Source organism: Cynocephalus volans, chromosome 2, assembly GCF_027409185.1.
Source record: "Cynocephalus volans isolate mCynVol1 chromosome 2, mCynVol1.pri, whole genome shotgun sequence".
NCBI classification, from domain to species: domain Eukaryota; kingdom Metazoa; phylum Chordata; class Mammalia; order Dermoptera; family Cynocephalidae; genus Cynocephalus; species Cynocephalus volans.
This window is the reverse complement of record NC_084461.1, coordinates 15767127-15785144: the sequence shown is the minus strand read 5'-3', so window position 1 is coordinate 15785144 and position 18018 is coordinate 15767127. Positions and strand designations below refer to the sequence as shown.

General features: G+C 39.5%; 1 protein-coding gene across 1 annotated transcript in view; it reads left to right on the top strand.

Annotated features, from left to right (window-relative positions):
* The window catches only part of MYO10 (myosin X), a 206684-nt gene that overhangs the window by 103523 nt on the left and 85143 nt on the right, over positions 1-18018 (top strand). Inside the window, exons 5-9 of the mRNA XM_063085311.1 lie at positions 7245-7379; positions 8952-9076; positions 9673-9686; positions 9796-9880; positions 10479-10582. Coding sequence (XP_062941381.1) covers positions 7245-7379; positions 8952-9076; positions 9673-9686; positions 9796-9880; positions 10479-10582 — 463 coding nt within the window. The remainder of the gene's footprint in view (positions 1-7244; positions 7380-8951; positions 9077-9672; positions 9687-9795; positions 9881-10478; positions 10583-18018) is intronic.

Here is an 18018-nt window from a genome sequence, read left to right as displayed (position 1 = left end):
CTCACTGAAGCTTGAATTGTGTCCCCCAACTTTTACATATTAGAAACTGAGCCCCCACTGTGACTGTTAAGAGGGTAGGAAATCCTATTATGGTCATTGAAAGGTGGAGCCTTGAAGAGGTGATTGGATTGTAGGATCATGCTGTAGTGAATGGATTAAAAATGGTGGTCGGGGCTGTGGTTCTGAGGGCTTTAAAAGAAGAGACAGGAGAGTCGGTCTCTGCTCTCTCTGCTTCCACCATCTTGCAATGTGAGACCCCTGGGTCACTGTTGCCACCATCAGATGGACTTTGGACTTCCCAGCCTCAGAAACTGTAAGCAATAAATTTCATTTTTCTTTATAAATCACCCAATTTCAGGTATTTTGTTATATGCAACAGGAACAGACTAATACACCCCCCCCCCGCCGTCTCCTTTCTCCCCCCTCCTTCTCTTCCTCCCTCTGCCTCTGGGTCTCAGTCTTGGTCTCGATCTCTCTCTCCAGGGATGCATGTGGCAGCTGTGCTCTTTATCACCTAGCAGTGCTAATGTATTCACTGTGGGAACAACTTGGATAGAGAGACTGTCACGTATTCAGTTAGGCAAACAGAGATCATTCTAACTTGCAGTTCATCAAATTTAAAGCTACTTGCTCAATATAGAAACAGAGCTTTTAAGTCACATGCCCAATGAAATCACTTGACTTATGACTAGAAGCACTCTTTGTGGGCTCTTTAGATGGCCTCGTAAAAGTTTAGAAGTTAGAATTTAAGTTCATTATTTCATCATACAGAATATAAGTAAGATTAACAGAGAAAGAGAACCATTCTTATTTTAAGAAGATCAAATTGTTGTCCATATATAAGTACCTAAATGTTTGCCATTGATAATTCCTTGTGTTTATTACTTTCAGTGGAGAAAATGGGACTATGACTAATATATCACTTGCTAGACAGAGCAGCCTAGGAAAAAAATAAAAAATTAAATGAGATCATTGTGTGTGTGTATATATGTGTGTATAATAAAACGGAAGGGGATTGGCATTTTCATGCCAAAGACTGTGGTATTTAAAAATAAGGAGGTGGGGGAGGGAGTAGGTCCCAAACAGAGAGCTCCTATTATGTAATGCTGATGTGAAAGGAGTAACTGTATTTAACTAAATTAGCTCAGCAAACAGACTTTAAGAATAGCTTTCTCATTAAAATGTGTTTTAGTTTTAATAGCTCTTTCCAGCAGTTCCTTTTTTTTTTAGTGTGGGGGTTCGGGCTGTGGGAATTAAGTGAAAATTAGGTTTAAAAGTAAAAATTGCTAGGTACAGGAGCCTTATTGAGATATCCTTGGACATGATCTGCCCCCTGGTGGATACAATGTGTTTTATTACTTTCGAAACATTCTGTCATGCCGGTGCCTTTGAAATTAGAAAATAAGCCTATTTGGAACTAGATAGGATTTCATAGATCAATTTTTCTCTTACTTATGAGTGTATATGACTGGGCTATGGTCCCCAGCTACTTGGTGGCAAGGCCAGGTTTCTAGGCTTCTGGTCCAAGCCTTGTTGTTTGATGTCATTTTCAAGGTTATTGCCTCTCTTAAGCTCATTTTTATTTTAATTTTTTGTGCACATTTTAATAGATACTTATGCTACTGTAGTTTTAGATATATCTACAACTACATAAAAATATAAATATATATGCATTTAAAAGTCACTTCAGAATTCTTTTTTGTTTAATTAATAAGATCAGCATTTGATTTTGGTTGATCTAGTACATTTGACATTGACTTCAGTTTTTCATACATTGTGGGGGGCAGGCAAGGTTTAGATTATTATGATCTTTTCATTATGTATGACTTTTTAAGGTATATAGTATAGGCAAGGTTGACTTGTGGCTAACTCGTCTTTGCAATTCGGTACCCAGGACAGTGTTTGATAGAGGGCCAGCATTAACCGCTGTCTATCAAAGGATGCATGCGGAGCAACTGTTGGATCAGAATCTTTGCTTGCTTTGCATGTTTTGGCTTTTCAAAACTGGAACGATTTCTTCTTAACCATGTCTTTTATGTCCTGGAATGCTAATTGAGTATTTGGTCTTTTTTTATTTCTAGAAATGTATTTAGAAATGATATCATTGGAATGCTGAACAAAACTTGTGCCCTGGATTTGAAAGGCACCAAGCAGAATAAGGCGAGGGGCATGCATGGCTCGTGCTCACAAAGTACAGCAGGTGAAGGGGATGGGCTTGGAGAGGCAAAGAAAGGGAACCAAAATTCATCAAGAAGCCTCCTTCCTGTCTAATTCCCAGGGGAGCCCAAGAGGCATTTTTCTGTGGGGAAACTGAGGCTCAGAACTGTTGAGTGACTTGCTAAAAGACACTTGTTATTAAGTAACAAACACAGGATTTGAACTTCAGGGTCTGTGACTGCAAAGTCTGTTATTTCCAGAACAGAATCCTAATTCCTGGTACAGGATTGTACCTTAAGGGTTTTGGTTGGTTTGCTAAGACCTTTGGACTCAGTCCTTTAGGCAGAAGAGAAGTTTCCTAAGTTTTTCTAGCAAGCAAGGGAGTGATCCAGTATATTTTGAGAAAATCATGTGAATCAGGGAATTTGTTTACAGGAAGGAGAATGCTTGATTGTCAGGTGCCAGCAAAAAAGTATTTTGTAAAGGGCCAGAGTGTATATTGTAGGCTTTGTGGGTGAGACCACCTCTGTTGCAAATTGAACTCAACTCTGCACAGTACAAGAGCACTCACAGACAGTATGCAAATGACGGGTCCGGCTGTGTTAGGAGACTAGCCTGTCCCGTGCACAAAGGACCTGCTCACATCAGACACCTTTCCTGCAGGAGTGTTCTGGATGCTTCCTCCCTGCTCCTCTGAAGACTTTGCCCCACCACTGAGCCTTGCTGATCCTGATTCTTTGACCTCTCCCTCTCTACTGGGTCATTGGCATTATCATTCAAAAATTTCTAGTATGTTCCATCTTGGAACAAATAAAAGATGTTCCTTTGGGTCCGCACCCTCCTTAAGCCACCCGTTTATCTCAGCACTCTCCTTCATGATGCTCTGTTCTTCTGGATCTCTTTCTAGCTCTCTGGCCACCCCTTGGCCATTTTCACCTCCTTTTCTTGTAACCAACCTGCCTGTTCTTCTCTGAGTCTGCCTGACTCCCCAAATTTACACCCCCCCAACCCCACCAACTTCTCTAAGTCCCAGACTTGTGGCCCAGGTACACCTTGGGTGTCATCACTGAGATATCTCACGGGCATCTCAAGGGTGGCATGTTCTAAATGTGTTGTCATTTTCTCCCCAAAACGTGTCCCTACTCTTGTGCTTCCTGTGCTCACCCAGTGGACTCTCCATCCTTCCCTGTCCTAAGCCTGAGATCTGCAAGTCATTCTTTGATCTAGAATCGTTCTTTTTTTGTCCTCCAAAATTAAAGGTAAAGTTAAAAAGAGTAAAGTGTATGTATCTGACGTATACAGTTTGATTCGTTTTGACACTTGTACAAACCTGTTACCAACACCCAGATCCTCACACTAGCATGCTCCCCAAGGTCTCAGGTGTCGTTCTTGAGGCTTTCCTGTCACCTACTGACCACCCTCCTGCCAGACCCTTAAGGGACCCCTGACCATCTTCCCTGCACGGCCTTTCCGGGGGCTTCTCACTTCATGTCTGCTGCATGCCCCTCCCACCCCACCCCAGACTTATCCTTTGCTCTCCCTGCCTCCTCTGTCACCTCCCTTCTATCTACTCTCTACACAGGAGTCAGCATGATTCTTTAAAATCTTCAGTGTGATCATGGCATTCTCCTGCTTAAAAACTGTCTGTGACTTTCTATTGTGCCTACAAAAAAGTCTCAGAAGATTTTAATATGGCCTGTGTCATATTTTTCTCTCTCTTTTTCATTTTTATTATGATAGTTGCAAAGTTTTAGGGGCTGGCTGTTAGCTCAGTTGGCTAGAGCAAGATGCTGATAACACGAAGGTCCAGGGTTCGATCCCTGTACTGGCCAGCCACCAAAAAAATAATACTATGACTATTGTTACAAAGTTTTTGCATTATCTGGTTGGGCAAGTTTTTGCAGAAGCCTGTTGGCACAGGTGTAGGTGTATTATTGCCATGGGCTACTGAGAATGAAGTGGAACTGCGAGCAGGAGGGGAGGAGGGTAAATGTATACCACCTGCAAAGAGTCCTGTTACTGTGACATTAATGTCTGGGGACAATGGGCATATTTCTAGGTTTAACAACTTGTCAGTTATTTTGTTATTTTTATTCTTTGCTTTGCTTATGTAGCACTTACCTCCTAGCGCCGTCCTGTTGGAATATGTGAAACTGCTTTCCAGAGCAGCAGCTCTTGAAGTGGCTTCATGGTAGAATCATCCAGAAAAGAATTTTTTTTTCTTTTTTTGGCAGCTTGCTGGTATGGGGATCCGAACCCTTGACTTTGGTGTTATAACACCACACACTAACCAACTGAGCTGACCTCCAGCTCTGCCTCCATACATTTGGATGGGGGTATTAGGTACCTCTGGTCTGCACCCAAGCTTGAGAACCACTGTTGTGGAGCACTGTGCAAATCTGAGTTTCATTTTTGTTTCAAGTTTTATTTATTTATGAAAAAGCAGGTGTCTTAAAGAAGATGCTTGAAGAAGATAGGACACAGTGAGAAAAAGTGTGGCTGAAGCTGACAGTCGTGGATGTCAGTCTCTGTCAACTCTAGCCGTGCTTTGTCTCATTATGTCCTGTGTTCTCCAAGTATTTTAAGGACAGTCAAAGTCCTGGGTTTTCTTTCCCTTGACTGAGTCTTTGCTGTTGAGTTTGAACAGTTTCTCCATGGTTGTATTTTTGCCATGTATGTCAGTCAAGGCAGGCTAATTGCTGTAACAAACATCCCCCTGATCTCAGGGGCATAACATAGGCCATGGTTTATTTCCTGCACACGCCACAGCCCCTTCTGGGTAGATGAGGGACTTGGCTATACTCCATGTGCTTCTTTGTTTTGGAGATGTGGGCATGCAGATGGCAAGTGGAAGATAGCCCAGAGGACCACGAAGGGGGATTTTAGCCAGCAGGCATGGAAATGGCATATGTCCCTCTGGCTCAGTTGTTTAGTCGCCCTCTTATTCAATTGGCCGCAGGCTCTCCTTTCTACAAGGGAAGCTGAAATGTCTACCTCTGTGTCCAGCGGGTAAAGAAGTGGGTTTGGGAAACATAGCATTGCTTCTGACTCACCCATTTGAACTAGTGATCTTATCCTTTTAGTTTTTGCTTTTGGTTTTGATAATTCACTCGCAACCAACTGCTAGGTAGACATATCTTTTTGAAAATAAGAATTATTTAAATCTTTCCTTGGCACTTTCTCTCGTAGTTTCTCTGTCAGTCATTCAGTGCATGGTTGTTGAATGCCTCCCACATGCCGGACACTGAGCTGTGCTGGTCCCAGTTATGCAAAGAGGAATGCTGAGCCCTGCCCTGGGTAGATTCTGGTTGCTGATAAGGGAAACCCCAACTGAAGTTGTCTTAACTTACACCGGCCTTTTATTATCTCAGACATCACGAGGCAGGGCAGTCTCAGGGCTGTCGATTCAGCCCCTCCCGCTGGGCTTGTCTCTGATATTCTTGGCTTTTGCTTTATGATCTCAAGATAGGTGTGGATTCTCAGGTATTTGTTGTCTGCAGCAAGCGGGACATTTCTGCCTGGTCTCTTGTGTGTGTATGCAGACCTTCCCAGGATCGCTCAGCACATTTGACATTCCATCTCTCTGGCTGGAATCATAGCACAGGCTCATGTCCAGCCCTGTCCTTTGCAGAGGGATGGAATGACTGTGGTTGGCCTAGACCAATGGAGATGCCCAGAGGGCCCACAGCACCCAGCCTGCCACAGATGGTGTCACTTTGAGTCATTTTCTCTTTTTTATTCTTTCTTAATCCTTCACCATATTTCCAGCAAAATTCCTCTTCCCGGATAACTTCCCAGATGTTGGCACTCAATGACAACTTCTCTTTTAGAACTCAAATGAGACTCGTCTGCTTCTCCGACCATTTAGCAATTACTAACATGCTGTCTCGTGGTGGTGTTTGTATGACTGCTGTGACTTATCCCTTCCATTTACTTTTCTCATAAGTTCTGACCTTTTTTTTTTTTTTTTTTTTTTTAAGTTCTGACCTTTTTGCTTCTTCTGTTTTCCCCGTGGTACTGAGCATGGTGCCTAGCACAAAACTGATTGGGTTTCTCCTTCCAAGTCTTTCTCATCTCCTTATCTTTCTTACCAACTTCAACCCAGATACATGTGTCCAGCGACTGTTCACCGCACACCTGGATGATAGCAACAGCCCCTAGGGACCCCTCAGTGCTTGTAGAGTTGTGTTCTTCACGGGTGACCTTGATGGCATCAGTCTCAGCCCTTCCTGCTCTGCCACCTCTGATCTCAGTCCCGCCGAGCTGCCCAGTCCCAGATCCCTTTCTCCTGCAAGGGTCTTTCCGAGCCGATCGGCTCCTGTGCTCTTGCTCGCGTTACTGTCTTCCCCAGAGTCCACCCCCTTTCCTCCTTGCCTGCCTGCTGTTTGCCTCTTTCAGGGCAGAGCTCACACCCTATTTACTTCTCACATTGGCCTCCCCACCTCAGTTGCTTTGCTCACTTCTCCTTCACTGTCGCTAATGCAGGACCATAGCAGTATTTGGAAGGCAAAGGGACCTAGCAGTAGATTCTGACTCTGGCTCTTAGTCGCTGCTTCCCTTGTAGGATTATTGTGGGGATAAAATGATTTAGTGTGGGCTGTGTCCCTGCAGGTTTGTTACCTGTTCCCTCAAAAAATATTTATGAACGATTGCATTTTTAGGCACATTTACCTGATTTAGGTGTCCCTGAAAGATACTGTTAATGTGCTTATTCATTGAGCAAATATTTACCAAGGGATCGCCACAAGCCAGGCACTGTTGCGGAGTTTGGGATACACTAGGGAACAAAATGAAGGTCCCCAGTCCTGCGGATCTTACCTTCTGTGACAGACACCACCGTCGTATGATCTTTCCTTAATAAAAGGTGGCTCCGTTTACCTCTTGTGCCAAAGGGAGGTGCGTGTGAGGCTGCAGACGGAGTGGCCAGCAGGGAAGGGACTTCTACATCCCTTCAACTCAGCTCATTGGAAACAGGCATTTTGATCTCCCTTTTCCCACTTTTCAGCAGTTGTTCTGTACCATCAACCGAGCTGGGTTTTTAAGGAAATTATGCTTAGAAGCACACACTGCTGTGTTTTGTCTTTCAGTGGTGAAAGTGGGGCAGGTAAAACCGAAAGCACCAAGTTGATCCTCCAGTTTCTATCAGTCATCAGTCAGCAGTCTTCAGAATCGTCCTTAAAGGAGAAGACATCCTGTGTTGAACAAGCTATCCTTGAAAGCAGGTATTTCTTTATCGTTTTTCTTGTTTCCAACTTACAAAATTCACTTTCCTCATAGTATGGCTTATTTAATGAGGAGTTAAAATGGGTGGGTCTAGTTTCTCTTTTTCTTGACTTCTTTTTTTACAATTCCTTACGAAAAGGTCTTGCCGTGCACATAGCAGTTTCTCATAACCTCAGCAATGACTCTTTCCAGTTGACGATGCTCCTGACTCTTCACCATTGGGCAGTTTGAGATGGTGACTGAGTGGTACCGAGGAACAAGTCTGCAGCCTCCTTCCTACCTGAGAGCCCTTGACTCCAGCATCACCTGTTTTTGAAGGACCCACTAGTCAGCTAGGGCACTAGTATTGGAGTTTGTAGAACAAGTACTCTAGCATTAGAGTTGACTCGTTTTCTTGAGGCCTTGTTATCAGCAGAAGTGTCACCCCCAGCCACTGTGTAAAGGAGGGCATGGAGAGGAGCGAGGCTCTGCCCAGTGTTCAGCTGTTGGGGGGCTCAGTGTGAGCAGAATTTTGTAGCCTGTCATGTGGCAGATCAATGACACAGTCTATGGCAGGGAGCCTCAGAACTTTGAAAGAGAGCTAGCTGTTTGGCGAGGTATTGCTGAATTTTTATATAAAATATTTGCAGTTGCCCGATATCTGATTTGTGCCTTATAAGATTTTAGAACCAGTAGAGACTTTGCAGATCCTGTTAGAAATTCATCCAGGTGTCAGGGATTGGCAGACCTCAGCTTGATGCCCATATCCTGCAACCTGTTTTGGTGGGTTTTTTTGTTTTTTATTTTAAGTTTCAAAACTTTTTTTTTCATTGTGGTAAAATATGCATAACATAAAATGTGTAATTTTAATCATTTTAGCTCAGTGGCATTAAGTACATTCACACTGTTGTGCAAGCATCAACACATCCATCTCCAGAACTTCTTAATCTCCTTCCTGCAGCCTGTTGTTATAAATAAAGTTTTATTAGAACCCAGCTGCACTCCTTTTTATCAATTGTGGCTGCTTTCAAGCTATCGCAGCGGAGCTGAGTAGTTGCACTAGAGACTACATGGTATGCAAAGCCTAAAATGTTTGCTATCTGGTCCTATACAGAAAAAGTTTATCAACCCCTGATCTAGTCTGGCTTTGTCTTACAGTTGGAAAAGACCCAAAGAAGTGAAATGAGTTTCTCCCAGGATACATAGCGAATGAGAGAAATTTACAGAACTGGAACTTAGGTTTCTAGCATTCAAGTGGAGACTTTTTCTGTACAATCCCTGGATTGCGTGTAGAACGCCCAGCTAATTGATGCAGGGATGAGCCACTGTGGTCTCCTCAACTATGTAACGTCCTTTGCCAGCACAACCAGCTGTAAGATCCTTGCTCTCCTTCTAAACACATATTCAGGATAAAGTCATTTCAGCAAGTGTTTTGAAAATCTGGCTCTTCTGAAAATAAGCATAGTCACCCTAGATTGTTTTGGTTTCGGGTTTTTCTTGCAATTGTGTATTTTGACATTTGCGTGAAATGCTCTTGCCATTTTTAGATCTGCCCTAGTTAATACTCTGTGCTGTTCTCACTTCGTTTGCAGTCCCATCATGGAAGCTTTCGGCAACGCGAAGACAGTGTACAACAACAACTCCAGTCGCTTCGGGAAGTTTGTTCAGCTGAACATCTGTCAGAAGGGAAATATTCAGGGCGGGAGGATTGTAGATTGTATCCTGTTTCTTTTAGCTTTTGTCTAGAGTATTTGACCCATAAGTGGAAACTGTTCTCATTTGTAGGAACTGAAAAAGAACATGAAACATTTCTTTCTTTGGTTCTACCTAGTTATTTCTCCAATATTAGTGTACTTGACCTAATTATCCTGAGATGACCATTTTTCTTTTGGAAATCTCTGATATCGTGTCTATAATCTGAAAAATTGGATTCATCTTCAAACGTCAGATATTTGGGGTTTTGTTTTTATTTTTTTGGTGGCTGGCCAGTCCAGAGATCCCAAGCGTTGACCTTGATGTTATCAACACCATGCTCTAACCAACTGAGCTAACCGTCCAGCCCCAGATATTTGTTTGAAATTGATTTTGTCAAATAGTTTGGTACCTGATAGGATATCATGTGTCGTGTTTGGAACTGGATTTACATGAAATAGTCTCTGCTTTGTTTGCTTGTCTTTTGGCACTTGACATTTCAATGTCAAAAAAATAGGGACCTGTAGTTATTGGGATAACAAAGAATAGAAAATTAAAGACTGTTTGAGTGTATCGTATCCTTGTTTTGTTCCTTGACTTACCATTGCTTTTCACATGAAGATTTATTAGAAAAAGTAAGTAAATCTTCACATTTTCTCCCACAATAACGATTTTCAGAAATTATTCATTTGTGTGAATTTAGCAGAGGAAACATCTCTAAATATGACTGATCTGTCTCCACAGAATCGAGTAGTAAGGCAAAATCCTGGGGAAAGGAATTATCACATATTCTATGCACTGCTGGCAGGGCTGGACCATGAAGAAAGAGGTAAGCAAATGGGCAGCAGCAGAGAAATACAGATTAGCAGCTCATTTTCCATTCAAAACACATCAGTAAAGGAGAAGACATCTGTTATGATGTTGTTGATATCCCACCAATTGCAATGAAAAGTATATTATGAAAGCACCCAAAGATGCTGAATTCCTTTTGGGCCAAATAATATAGACAGAAAATTATCAATAAGGAAATCTTGAATTTTTTGTTTGTTTTCTTGGACTCTTAGTACATTTTTAATTTAAAGGATATTTATGAAAAATATATAATGTATTGCAGCTGTTTTTACTTTTAAACTACATGCAGTAATGCTAATTTCCAAATGTTTGATTTTTAAGAGAAAACGATAAAACAGGATTCTCATCAATTTTTATTTTCAGCAACATGTTCTGCCAGCCCATTAAGTTTAATTAAATTTTTTCTGTTATCCCTTGATGATGATTACAAGGAACTTTATTATCTTAATAAGGGGCTGTTAGGGATATAGAATTATGTAGGCACTTTGTTAAAATTATAGAGTGAAAACTCTTGGATTTTGTCTTATCTCAGCCAGCTGAGTATTGATGTTAGGCTTTTCTTTGTCTTTCTGTAGAAGAATTTTATTTATCTGTGCCAGAAAACTACCACTACTTGAATCAGTCTGGATGTGTAGAAGACAAGACGATCAGTGACCAGGAATCCTTTAGTGAAGTTATTGTAAGTTACTTTTTTTTCCTCTATTAAGAGTCACAGATTCTGTGTTTTAAAAAAATTTTTTTTGTTTAAATAAAAACAGAAGTAATTACATTTGGACCTGTGTGTGAGAATAGGTATTCCTCTTTGTCACAAGTCACGATGAAGACTGCCTTCGAGGCTGGAAGGGAATTCAAGGGATCCTTTTTCTTTAGAAGATGGTTGTGTGTCTCACTCAGGGCAGACGGGTGTTTTACTTGGAGCAGCGTCTTTAGAATATGTACCCTGTACCCTCCAAAACAAAAGAAAACTAAAAAAAATCATGGGCTTTGCCCTGTAGCAAGCAGATACTCCATTTTGAGCTTACAAGTAAGATTTCTTTTACAAAATGGATTCTGCCGCTAAAAACAAATCCATCAGCCATTGGACCAAGTGACCAATAAGGTATCAATCAGTTCTCATAGCCAATTGTGATAACCATTTCTGATTGTATGAACACCGGTCATCTCAAGAATCAGTTATGGCATGCCATGGTCTCTTGTAATTGTTGAATATCAACAGTGACTTTGTTATAAGGTAGCTGGTCATCGAACATTGTTAACAGCCACACCTGATTGAGTATGGCCAGGAGATTCCATCATTGTGGTCTCAGTTCCTTTTCCAGAGTCCTTACTACAACGGTTGAATACAGTGCATCTAGGGTTAATTCGTCATCATTGGATCATCATACATGCAGCTGACATTTACCAAGCACTTACTTTCATGAACTTTAGTGGACTTCTCTCTCTGCTCCTAATGACTCTGTGAGGGTAGGAAGTGTGGTTGTCACCATTCTGAGATTCAGAGAGTTTGGTGGCCAGCTTAACCTTCTGGAGTACCTGGTAGAGCCAGTAACCAAACATAGTCTAACTTCAAGTCCCGGATTCTAAACCACGAGGTAGGTACTACCTGCTTTCAGTGCACCACAGCTTTTTCTTTGTAGGTTGTTCCTGAAAGGCCAACATTTTTGTTCCATAACTAGTCTTATTACTCTCATAGATTATTCATAAGAATGTCTTGTGAAATTAAATCCAAGTTTGTTTTTGACGGGTATAAATCATATATCGTTTCTCCAAGTCTAATATATGTAAGTTGAAAGTGAAATTCAGACCAGACTAAGCTCTAATTTCATGATTGTCCTCCCCTCTATCTCCCTTCTAAAGATGTCATGATTTGCAGAGCGTTTTTTCTTACCCTCTCTCCTTCCTTTAACCTGTTAACCAGAAGCCTCCTGCAGACAGCTTCTTTTAGTGTATACCCTAGGAGGCATGGGATTTGGCCCTCTAAATTGGATTTAATGAAGTGTTTCTCTAGGTATTTTAAATTACCTTTCCCGATTTTATTTAGGCCCCCTAGACTTCCTCCAGTACTCAAACCTTCCTTCAGCATTCATTTATTACTGTCCTTGCTGAAAAGATCATGTGTTAGAATAAAAACTCATTCTTGTTTTTAGTGAGTACAGCAAAAAAAGGCTTATCTCAGGATTTTTTCTTTCTTTTTTTTTTGTTTCCTTCTTGAAGCTGGAAAACAATAATTTGTGGTAAAAGGAGACAGAGAAGATGTCTAATCACCCAAATCAGAGCCTCACTGCAGGTCCTATCACCGATGAGCTCTCTGGCCACTAGGGTGCACTTGGCAGTGAGGATTCTCTTGTCCTGGGAGGGCCTTGAGAAATTTCTCTGATGGTGTTATTCTGTTTTCCTCTTGGGGCATCATTTTCCCATTCAAGACTGTTTCTTCTTTCTGTTAGCTACAAGTAAACCTTTAGAGCTTGGCTTAATATCAGTGATTGCTAGCTTTTACTATTAAATTGAAATACATTTTGGCATTTGAAAGTTGGTCTCATGACAAAAGGAAGTATTATCTAGAGAGGAAGAGAAATTTATACCTGAAATTGACATAATGAATATTATTGACATATTGACATAACTTATTCTAGTTAGATAGTCTATTTATACAACGTTAAATACTTAGTTTACAATTACCTTTTGGTGTTGGACCACCAGAAGTATCAATGAAAACTTAGCTGATGTTTATTAAGATCATGAATATGACATTTTTGCTAATATTATTTGACCTTGTTCAGCAAGGTTAAATAATATTTAAGCAATGCAGCAGAACAAAAGGAACAAAAATAAATGTGCAACTATAGGGAAAGAAAGAGGAAAAAATGTTCCTTTCTATAGATATATAAGATTCTGTCCTCCCCAACCTATCAGTATCAAGAATTGGTGAATAGTTTAAATAATTTGTTATACCCATAAAATAAGATCCATTGAAGCAAGTAAAACACATGTTCAAGTATATTTAATAATACAGAAAACTTAGCTTATTATGTAAGAAGTGAGGAAGAAGGTAGCATTCTATAATCTTTTTGTTCAAAATGTGGAGATTATATGTGCAGGAAAAAGATTTGAACAAAAACATACCACAAATGTTATCTCATGGCAGAATCCTAGAATTTCATTTTTATTCTTTATTATTCTATGTTATAATATTTCTATAATGAACATATCAGCTTTAATGATTATATGATTATTATATGATTATATTTTCAATATCATAATTTCTATAATACTGTATAGGAATGTAATTGTTTTAGTTCGTTTTGTGTTGCTATAACAGAAAAACCTGAGACTGGGTAATTTATAAGGAAAAGAGGTTTATTTGGCTTACGATTCTGGGACAGCTGCATCTGGCATGGGCCTCAGGCTGCTTCGACTCATGGCAGAAAGTGGCAGGTAGCCGGCGGGTACAAGCAGATCATATCGTGAGAGGAAGCAAGAGAGAGATAGAGAGAAGGTGCCAGGGACATTTTAAGCAACGAGCTCTCGCAGGAACTAATAGAGCGAGAACTCACTCATTAATCCCCCCGCCCCCAGGGAGAGCATTAATCCATTCATGAGGGATCTGCCCCCATGACTCAATCAGTTTCCAACACTGCCACATTGGAGATCAAATTTCCATGTGAGTTTTGGAGGGGACAACACATCCAAACTCCATCAATAATCATGCATGTCTTTATCAATACCAGCCAGTGCATCTTACTGTCTTGTGCTACTCTCTCTAGCCAAGGGTGACACAAACATGGTTAGCAAACAGCACTAACGTCTTCCAGCTGAAGTTGATTTTTATACCTTCAGCTGTTTGAACACGTGCTGTGTGCCAGGCACTGTTCTCGACATCAGGGAGACTGCAGTGAACAAGTGAGATATAATCCCTGCATTCTGCAGGAGAAATGGAAAGGATTGGAAGAGATTATACTGTTGTGTTTTATGTAATTTGTCTCAGTATTTCCTTCCAATATCAAATACCATTTAAATTTTTATCTTTGGGTGGAATCAAAGGAAGAGAAGGGACCACATTCCCTTGGGGCACCAAGAATCATTTGTTTGCAGAAAGTGTTAAAATGTTAACGGAGAAAAATTGTTTCTGTGAATTATGTATGAGAATGTCACTTCTGGTACTCATTTTTAGCCACTAAAAAAAAAAAAAAAACCACCATTATTGTTTTTATCAACTTGAATGTCAACGTACTCTGGCTAGAACCTTTTAAGAATTTTGATTATTTCATTGAGAATTTGCTTTGTATGTTTTTAAAATTCATCATTGGCAACAACTAACCTTAATATAAATACATAAATAACCATGAAATCTTCTGAATGTATATATATATATATATATATATATGTATAATTAATTAGTTTGGTTTTGGTTAGTACAGGGATCTGAACCCTGAGCAGCTTTAATCTTAGAGTTTTTTTTTTTTTTTGTCTTTTTCGTGACTGGCACTCAGCCAGTGAGTGCACCGGCCATTCCTATATAGGATCCGAACCCATGGCGGGAGCGTCGCTGCGCTCCCAGCGCCGCACTCTCCCGAGTGCGCCACGGGCTCGGCCCTTAGAGTTTTAATTTTAGAGCAGTGAACCTATGCTAAATTTCATAGCCATTTTTTTCTACAGCCTTCCAAGTTGCAAGATAAATTGTTTGGACAGGATGAAAGCTATTTCAAGTCAGTAGTAACACCTATTTTATTTTATTGCCTGCATGTGACCTGCCAGGATGGTAGCTGATGACATGTGTGTGAGGTAACAGAGTCTTGGATGAGCGATCATTTATCCATTCTCTTATTCCACAAATACTGAACATTCACAGCGTGCCTGGCATGGACCAGGGCTGGGATTTCCTGGCCACATAAACCTTTCTGAGTATATCTATGGGTTTTGCATGGCGTGTGGCTGTGTTGATGCATGAATACACATTCATTCATGGTGAGTCAAATTTTATTAAAATTCAAAGGACTGACTTTGTATTTCAACTTTGCCAAATTTGGGAACATTAGTCTCTTATAATCTGGGAAAACTTGGAAGTAAGAGCAAATTTTATATTATAAAATAATATACTTTTTAATAACATAATATTACATAAGAAAACATAACATTACATAACAAATTATTATCAAGTTACTTATTTATAATTTACTGTACCCAAAATAGCCTCCCCTTCCACCATTTCAGTCAGACCATTTGTTTAAGATTCATTTGAGGTCCCTTTGCTTCTTGGAGCGGGGCTCACCTCTTGTCTCTTTGTTTCTAGGGGGACAAGCTGAGCCTCCTTTGGTGCTTAATGGTTGGGACTACCACACATCTGTCACCTTCCTACACACACACACACACACACACACACACACACACACACACTCACTCACTCACACACTCTCACACTCATAAACATCTATTTTTTTATGTGCTTAATAAAGAATTTTACTGAAAATATTTTGTCTAACTTTGTGCCAGTGTTATAACTAAATTTCTGTTTAGTGCTTCTGAACCAAACAGATTTTTTTTTTCTTTTGGTGGCTAGCCAATAGGAGATCCAAACCCTTGACATTGTTGTTGTGACACCACACTCTAGCCAACCGAGCTAACCGCCAGCCCACATACTGAGAATTTCTCATGGTTATTTCAGTCTTGAGCCATGTTGCTGAGATAAAATAATTATAATAAGCCTTAAATTAAAGTGGCTACTCTTGCCATAGGGGTGGAGATGCCTTCCTGTCCCATCTACAATCTTCTTAACAAGCAAATTAGTGGCAGCTCTTGCTAGCAGTTTTAGCACACATGCCCACACTGGTGATAATTGGTTGCAGCCATTAAATTAACCCATGGTACGGTTATTACAATTACCACTTATCATCACATCTTAATAAACAATCACGGAGTTAGACTTGAAAGCAGAGTCACAAATATATTAATATAGTAAGCACATTTATTTTGTTCATTTGCTTGCATATCTTCATATACAACCTTTGTATGTATTTTAATAACTCAAACAAGAATTTTCCTATGGGGCATGTGTTGGTATTTTTCATCAGACAGTTAGAAATTTTCTGCTACCTTAAACTTTTTTTTTTTTTCATTTTATTTCTTTTTAGTATTATATAAAGTCCAGGTAGGTGACTTAGTGAAGATTTTCCTTTCCGTGGTCATTGTTTGAATGGCTTAGAAAATTTTTATAAACCAGTTTTGAATATATCTTGTCATATATGAGGAAAACTTTAATCACAGAAAGAGAAAATATTTACTTTTGCACAGTGTAGGTACTTTATAATTATTTTGCTGTCTGACTTGGTCCTTCACACTCTTTTAAGAGTCTTCAAAATAAGCCATTATTCTATATTTTTAATCATATTTCTTTGCTGTTAGCTTTTTTTTTGGTTTTTATCACGCCCGGCCGGTATGGGGAACTGAACCCATGACCTTGGCATTACAAGGCTGCGCACTAACCAACTGAACTAACTGGCCATCCCTTGCTTTTAGCTTTTAAAATAAGTTGCTGATAAATATCTTTAAGTCTGAAAAATTATTTTCTCATAGACTTTTTAAAAATTGATAAGCACTTGACAAATAATTCTTTTTTTTTTTTTTTTATTGTAACATAGTTGATTATACATATCCATGGGGTACATGCAGAGTTGAATATCAATACCTGTGGGCAATCTGTGATGCTCAGATCAGGGTGACTGGCATAAACATTATACAATGTAATTGTTTTTCGTGGCCCTTTACCAGTTGGCAAATAATTCTTAATCTTTGCATCAATTTCTGTTTGTACCTGTGAAGTGATAGTCTTTTCACCTTTGATTAAGTAATTCATGGTCTTTTAGTATTTTGTAATCAACTTTATTGAGATATAATATACATGTAATAAAATGTTTCCATTTAAGTGTTACATTTCAGTTAATTTTGAATTTGCACATCCATGTACCCATATCCATGATCAAAATAAAGGACAATTCTACACCTTAAAAATTCCTCCGTGCCTCTTCCTGTGCAGTCCCAGCCACCCACCCCGGGCCCTAGGCAACCACACTAATCTGATTTCTGTCATTCTAGTATAGATTTGTCTTCTCTAGAGTTTCATGCAAGTAAAATAATACGGTGTGGATTCTCCTGGGTTGAGCTTCCTCCAGTCACCCACATCACATGGATCACTAGTCATTCCTTTTTCCTGCTATTCTGTTGAATAGACAGCAGTTTGTTTTTCATTCACCCATGAGTAGTCTCATTTTTTGCTGTAAAAATATTGCTGATAAAATTAGAAGACATGATAGAACATAATGTTAATGAGTCTACCAGCGCTATTAACCCACAGTTAACCCTAACAGTAACTATTGTAGCTATTTCCAATTTTGCAAATTTTCTTCCCAGCCTGATTTTTAAAAGTAATTATAGGTACAAAAATACAATTTTTTACTCTTTTTTGTACTTTTTATATGATTACTATTTATATAAAGCTATCATTAATTAATATAATTGTGTTTCTATATAATGTGTTTTTTTTTTTTTCCTTTTTTGCCAGCGGGGGGCAGCTGGCTGGTAAGGGGATCCAGTCCTTAGACCTTGGTGTTATAACACCATGCACTCTAACCAACTGAGCTAACTGGCCAGCCCCTCTAATGTTCTTAATTTATTCAAAAAACTATTCAATATTCTTACAGGCTTGTTTGCTATATTTGACTTGTCTAATTGTAGGATAGTTTGAATTTTTTTTTTCCTCTGAAAGTGTTGTTAAGGTAAAACTGTAAAGCTTTTCTGCTATTGAGATTTTTCTTGGAAAAAAATTTCCAGCATTGAAATTATTGGTGATTACATAAGAGATTTCTTTTTTTCTTTTTATGTCCTTAGACAGTAATAGAGTTGGGTGGGTAATAGAAGTTCCTAGACTTTGGGTTAGTTGAGCCTGACTTTGAATCTGGGTTATGCTACTCTGAGAAAGTTATTTCACCTCTTGGAACCTGTGTTGTTTTTTCAGATATTAAAATTAGAGGATTATGTACATAGGTGACCTAGCACAGTATTGCCGAATAATCATGTTGTTTTCCAGAAACATTATACTAATTTATAGCACCAACAACCAGT